The 7,500-nt window shown below is 48.3% G+C and overlaps 1 protein-coding gene across 1 annotated transcript in view; it reads left to right on the top strand.

Annotated features, from left to right (window-relative positions):
• LOC105902184 (forkhead box protein J3-like) overlaps window positions 1–7,500 on the top strand; it is a 44,336-nt gene that overhangs the window by 31,882 nt on the left and 4,954 nt on the right. Inside the window, exons 6-7 of the mRNA XM_042707538.1 lie at window positions 1–24; window positions 6,216–6,450. The exon at window positions 1–24 is cut by the window's left edge and continues 63 nt beyond it. Coding sequence (XP_042563472.1) covers window positions 1–24; window positions 6,216–6,450 — 259 coding nt within the window. The remainder of the gene's footprint in view (window positions 25–6,215; window positions 6,451–7,500) is intronic.

The following is a 7,500-nucleotide window of genomic DNA, read 5'->3' as shown; positions in this document are numbered from 1 at the left end:
TCCACCAGCTCTCCCGCCAACAAGGTAATAAACACACACACACACTGTTACGGCCAGCCTCGCTGACTGCAACATTAAAGACAAAAGAGTCAAAGGGCTCGTGTCTAGGGGGGTTTATTTATTTAACAAAAGACTAGTGCCACAGGTTCACAACAGTAGACCTCCGTCTTGGCGTTAGGAGCAGGACGTGCGATCACTCGGTATTAGCCAGCTGCTCATCCACGGCAGGACACGCTTTATAAAGGGACGACTCCGCCCCCGAACCCAGGTTGCACCTGAAACCTATTAATCAAAAGAAAAGAGCAGGCACAAAGTAAACAGAACTACGCCACCCGGAGGTTAAAGAGGACTGTAACACCTCCACCCCAAAATGGTGACTATAGTCTCCATAACTCGGATATTATTATCCATCGCCAGGCACGACATCCACAACCACGGATGCGTGCAGCACTATTTCAAAACATATATCTGTACAGCTATGCTGTAACAATGACAACAGGCAATGACCAAGCACACCAAAATCAAACATCCAATCATTCGCACAAACATACACAAAACAAAACAAAACCATGACATACGGTTCTTTCAAACCGTAGACACGAAGAATAGAGACTACGGTACCCGTGACAGAGCGTCTGCTAAGACGTTGTCGGTTCCCCGCACATGTTTGATCTCAATGTTAAAGGGCTGCAAGATCAAACTCCACCGCATGAGCCGCTGGTTAGCGTTTCTCATGCGGAAAAGAAACCTAAGAGGGTCGTGATCGCTGTACACAACGACCTTCTCTAAAGCTCCCAAATAGACCTCGAAGTGCTGGACCGCAAGTACAAGGGCTAACGTCTCCTTTTCGATGGTGGAGTACCGCCGTTGCTGGTCGTTAAACTTCCTGGAGAAGTAGCAGACAGGGTGCTGAACCTCTTCAGCACCTGACTGTAGAAGGACAGCGCCAGCACCCGGATCACTTGCGTCACCCGGTACGGGTGCTGCTTAATTGGAGCGGCAGTACCTACATCAATGTCATGTTCTATGACGTGAGTTTGCTTCGGTACATCACTAAACAGCTCAGGAAACTGGTGAATAATGTCTAAAACGTCAGCCCTCTGGGAGTCTGAGAGGTGCGGGAGACGTTCAGGCAAAACAGAGAGTGTTTCAGTATTGTTAAGACGCCCCTCAACCACAGCACGGGACGGGCAACTCTCAGCGTTTTCACTCTCCTCCACCAGAACAGAAAGCATCACCGTACCATCCGTGGATGGCAACGTATCGGACACTGGACTACAAGCAGGGATTGGAACACGCTCGAAATAAGGCTTCAGCATGTTCACATGACATAGACGCCTCTGCTGGCGCCGATCGGGAGTAGCAATTACGTAATCACGGTCAGAGACCTTGTCCTCGACCACATACGGACCACTGAACCGGGCTTGCAACGCAGAACCCGGAATCGGAAGAAGCATAAGGACTTTCTCACCCACTTCAAAGTGGCGACTGACCGCTTTACGGTCATACCAGTTTGTCATCTTACCTTGAGCTCGCCCAAGATTCTCTCGAGCCAACTCAAGGGCTCGGTGCAAACGAGACCTAAAATTCGTAACATGGCTGCAGACGTCCTTGACAGGAGACTCACTCAAAAACTGATCTTTCAACACGGCCAAAGGCCCACGGGGGGTGTGCCCAAACACAAGATCAGCAGGACTGAAACCAAGGGATTCCTGGGTTACCTCCCTGCTTGCGAACAGTAACCAGGGAACGGCGTCGGCCCAGTCTCGACCAGACTCCAAGCAATACGTGCGCAACATGCCCTTTAGCGTTTGGTGATAACGTTCCAGTGCCCCCTGGCTCTCAGGATGATAGGCACTGGAAACATTATGCTGTATGCGCAGCTGTTGTATGCGCAGCTGTTTTAGCGCGCGAGCGAACACGCGGGACATAAAGTTCGAGCCACGGTCAGTCTGGACAATCTTTGGCAGGCCGAACATAGAAAAGAATCCGAGGAGTTCTCTCAACACCACCTTGGTGGTGATCTTCCGCAGCGGGATAGCCTCTGGGAAACGAGTAGCAGCACACATTATAGTTAACAAATACCTATATCCACTCGTGGAGCGCACAAGTGGGCCCACGATATCAATAATGACATGGTCAAATGGCTGGCCCATCACTGGGATAGGGTACAGGGGAGCAGGTGGAATTGTCTGATTAGGCTTGCCAGCGAGCTGACAAACACAACAGCTCTTACAGAAGCAGACAACGTCCCGCTTAGCCCCCGGCCAAAAGAAATGCTGATTAATACGGTTAAGTGTCTTCGCAATACCCAAATGACCAGCCAGGCCATCGTGAGCTACTCTTAGAATCTCTTCCCTATACACAGATGGTACCACAATCTGATGGACCGAATTCCCCTGGTCAGGAACACTATTAGGTCTCCATTTTCTCATTAAAATGCCATCTCTCACGAAGAAGCACTGCGGCTCCTGATTAAGATCGACATCGCAAGAGGCAGCTTGGAAGAGACAGGTGAGTGACATGTCAGCCTTCTGAGCAGCAACTAGGTTTTCCCGAGTGAATCGGCCAGATTCTTTGCCAGCTTTACTTGCTTCCCTGTCAGCCCTAGTAGGAGGAACACTAGGGAATGACTTCAGAACTACCGACTCGTCAAGAGTGACAAAGAAAGAATCAGACAACTCACCAACCGAATCAGAGTCAGCACCCCTACGCTTCGAGGAGTTTCCCCTCGCCATAGCCCGAGTCACCGCGCAGGCGGGGAACACATCGGGATATTTCTGCGCACATTCGTGGATCATAGGTTCCATAGGTTCAGCAACCTGTGGAAACCCCTCCGAATTGCCCCTACTCCAAACGTTACCACCACCGATATCGTTACCTAAAATGAACGTGACTCCCGGAACTGGCAGAGATCTCCGAACACCGACAGCTACACTGCCGGTAAGCACGTTAGATTTCAGCTCTATCTGGTGGAGTGGCACAATGGTCGAGCCCATCTCGAAACCGCGCACTAGAACGCTGGTGCCAATCTTTGACTCACCAGAGAGAGGTAGAACCCCTTGCAAGATGAACGAGAGGGAGGCTCCCGTATCGCGGAGAATGCGCACCGGTGTACGGTGTTGCCCACCAGGCAGCGACACAAAACCGTCACTGAGAAAAGGCTCATAGCCAGATTCTGAGTCACTGGTGGATTCAGTCATTGGCAGCGTTGGATGGGGAGTAGCCTTAATCACGGTGACCATATTCGCAGCCTGTTTCCTCTCTAGTACCGGACACTCCGCCACCAAGTGTCCGCGCTTCTTACAGTAGAAACAGGCTGGCTCCGGGCTAACAGAAGAACGCAATCTCTGCGGAATCTCTCTGCGGAATTGGAGACGATCAGGCCTGGGCTGGTCTCTGGAGTAGACGTGATGCGTTAACGCAAACTCGTCCGCCAAGACAGCAGCTTCATGCAGTGTGTCGACCTGACGCTCGCTAAGGTAGGTGGAAACCGCGCCAGGGAGGCAGTTTTTGAACTCCTCCAGCAAGATCAACTCCCGCAGCTTGGCCCGGCTATCCACTTCCTTGGCAGCACACCAACGGTCGAATAATGTCTCCTTCTCCCGTGCAAATTCGATGTACGATTGCCGGTCAGTTTTGCTACTCTGCCTAAAGCGCTGCCTGTAGGCCTCTGGTACGAGCTGGTAGCTGCGCAAAATAGCCGCTTTGACTACGTCATAGTTTGAGCTCTGCTCCATGGAGAGGGCTGAATATACCTCCTGAGCCCGGCCAGTGAGAACGGACTGAATCAACAGGGGCCAAACCTCCCTGGGCCACCTAAGGGTCAATGCGACCTTCTCAAAATGTGGAAAATATTTTTCCACATCTTTCTCTACAAAAGGGGGAACCAGTCTTATATGCCTACTGGCATCGAAAGACCCAGTGGGTGCCATATCTAGGTTCTCTTCCTTAGCCCTTATCTCTAGACGTTTCAACTCCAACTCATTCAAAGCCATTTTTAACCGTAATTCCTCCCTCTGATTATCAAGTTCTTTCTCCTTAATAGCCAGTTCCTTCAGTTGAATAGTCTCCCTCATATCTACCGATGGCAGGACCCGCTCCTCCACCAAAAAGGGCAGTATGACGGACTTAACAGTGTGTTTTAATCACTTCTCAGCGCTAGTCAACTCGATCTTAAAGATCGCCGCTACCTCTATGAGTTGATCCTTCGTGAGGAGGTGAAACGCCCCCTCCGAGGGATCTTCTGCAAACTCCTGCGCTGCAGAAGTCATGATCACCCTACGGCTACCCACAAACACACTCGAAATGGCTGCTACTACAATTTTCACGCAGTGATCACAAAAAGTGCCCCAAAATAACCACTAAAACACTCCCGAGTGGAATAGAAGTCACGCCCACACACGAACAGGATGCTCAAAAATCTACAAGGCCGCAAAACGTGAGACTTAACTGGGTGATTTCGCTACTACACCGCAACCCCTACCTACCTATGAAAATAAAAAAAACTCTATCTTACCCTTGCTAGTCTTCAGTGGGTTCCCTACCTGGTATACTTTATCCGTTTAGCTCAGGAGGATGCAGCAAGCCAGTAGTGCAGCCTACTACAAACCTCCTGATAACGCACACACGTAGGGATTACCACCAGAAAACAACAAACTAAAATAACAAAGTGGCAGACAGTGTCTACCCGGCGGCTACCTAATCGCAAATGCACGCTAATACACCCAGCCACAATACTCACAAACCGTCGCAATGTTGGACACCTACTAACCGAATTCAATTCAAAAAACCGGACGAAGATCCCAATATGTTACGGCCAGCCTCGCTGACTGCAACATTAAAGACAAAAGAGTCAAAGGGCTCGTGTCTAGGGGGGTTTATTTATTTAACAAAAGACTAGTGCCACAGGTTCACAACAGTAGACCTCCGTCTTGGCGTTAGGAGCAGGACGTGCGATCACTCGGTATTAGCCAGCTGCTCATCCACGGCAGGACACGCTTTATAAAGGGACGACTCCGCCCCCGAACCCAGGTTGCACCTGAAACCTATTAATCAAAAGAAAAGAGCAGGCACAAAGTAAACAGAACTACGCCACCCGGAGGTTAAAGAGGACTGTAACACACACACACACATATATACATATTAGTGATGTGTCGTTTGTGAAAGATTCGTTCATTTTCTCATGGGTTTTCGGATACGGATCTTTGGATCATTTTTCACGTGACCTGCTCGGAAGAGGAAACAGAAAGGATTTGTTTACCTCGTTCAATTTCGCGTGACTAGGTTTAGTAAGACGTGAATGATATTCGTTCACAAGTAATAATTACAGGTTTCGTTATTTTAACTTTTTTGTACTTTACTTACAGTTCAGTGCAGCGTAATTGTTTGCTGTGATAATTAAATGCTTGTGTGATAATAAATGACCATTTCAAATCATCTAAACTGTCAGGATACATTATTTTAATGCAGGAATGTCTTTTAAATTAGTATCTGCTGGTTTACATGCACTAACCTACATGAGAATATTGATGGAATCTCAATAAGCACGCTTAAGTTGAAGAAGGGACCGGAGAGTTGAAGTCAGGTTTCTGGAGTTTATTTCGGCGTGGAGACCCCCTCTCAGCTTGGTGCTCAGAGCAAGGCCTACCTGATAGCAGAATGTGTTGGCATTTATACATTTCAGTCAGGTAGAATACAATAGGGGAGGGGATGACCACACCCTTTAGGTGAGACAGTGGGGTGAGGGGTTCACCTATGGGGGGAGGGGGGTGATACCAGGGTACAAAGAGTTTTAGCAGGAAAGAGGCTATCTGGGGGGGGAGGGGTTCACAAGCCACTTGTTCAGGTCTCAGTGAGACAGACAGAGTACACATCCAAAATGAGTTGCAGATACAAAATAAGGAGTTAATGTCTTACAGCAACAGAATAGCAATATTTCCAGTTCCATCAGTCCCCCATATGAGCATTTCTATGCTCACACGATAACCACCATGCAACAGCCAATCAGAGCAGGAAACATCAATATATGTTAAAGATACAAATGATACAGAACAACAGTAGAATAGCTATTTTGCAGTTCCATCAATATGATACGTGTTTGCAGTGGACGTATTTAGGCCAGGGAATTGGCTATAAAATCTCTCTCCCTCTCTCCCTCTCTCCATCCCTCTTTCTCCCTCTCTCTCTCTCTCTCTCCATCCCTCTCTCTCTAGGTTGGTGCTCATGTTGACTCTCAGACCTTCATTGCATCAGAAAGGGATAAGCCCCTCCCCTTCCCCACGTCTGACCAGAGTAAACCACACCCCTTCAGTGTGTCTGAGTGTGATAAGCCCCTCCCCTTTGATGCGGCTGAGCGAGATAAGCCCCTCCCCTTCTCAGATTTCCAGGATCTCAGTTCTTCTTTCCGCAGCCTCTACAAGTCTGTGTTCGAACAGTCCTACGCTCAAGGTAACGTCTCACACGCACGCACGCACACACACACACACACACCACACACACACACACACACACACACACACCGCAACCAGCTCTTGTCCAAACCTTTTACTCTCAGGGTGGCCTCGACACACACACACACACACACACACACACACACACACACACACACACAGACACACAGACACACAGACACACACACACACAGACACACACACACACACACACACACACACACACACACACAGACTCTCATGCCTAACCCTGAACCCCATCCAGTGAACTTTGACATTCAGCTGATCACCTGTCAAAGCTATTACATGGTGGCATAAATCACAGTTTTTACCAATTACACACAACGTAAGCATTATTAGTGGAAAAACACACACACACACACACAACGTAGGCATTATTAGTGGAAAAACACACACAACGTAAGCATTATTAGTGGAAACACACACACACACACACACAACGTAAGCATTATTAGTGGAAAAACACACACACACACACACACAACGTAAGCATTATTGGTGGAAAAACACACACACAAAACGTAAGCATTATTAGTGGAAACTCTCACACACACACACACACACACACACAACGTAAGCATTATTAGTGGAAAAACACACACACACACACACACACACTCACACACACATTAGGTACAGCCAGTTTTTTTTAACTCAGATGTCCTTGCAAGGACTCTGTTTGTTTGTGTGTGTGTGTGTGTGTGTGTGTGTGTGTGTTTGTTTGTGTGTGTGTGTGTGTGTGTGTGTGTGTGTTTGTGTGTGTGTGTGTTTGATGTGCTGATGAAACAGAGAGCAAGCTGCAGTTGTTGTCGTTGTTGTTGTTGATGCATCTCTGCCCTTTGACCTTAGTTAACAGCAGTGCGTCGTAAGGATGTAATTATCATGTATAACGGCATCTTGGCTCCATTAACGCAGGAATCTCTCTGCACTGATTGGATGCCATCTTTTGGCCAAGCCCCCCAATATCACGGTTCACGCTTCAGTTGCTTAGCAACTAGATATGGGGTGTATTAATGTGCCCAAGTAA

Source organism: Clupea harengus, chromosome 4, assembly GCF_900700415.2.
Source record: "Clupea harengus chromosome 4, Ch_v2.0.2, whole genome shotgun sequence".
NCBI classification, from domain to species: domain Eukaryota; kingdom Metazoa; phylum Chordata; class Actinopteri; order Clupeiformes; family Clupeidae; genus Clupea; species Clupea harengus.
Note: the sequence above shows the minus strand (reverse complement) of the source record. Positions and strands in the feature narration are given on the sequence as shown.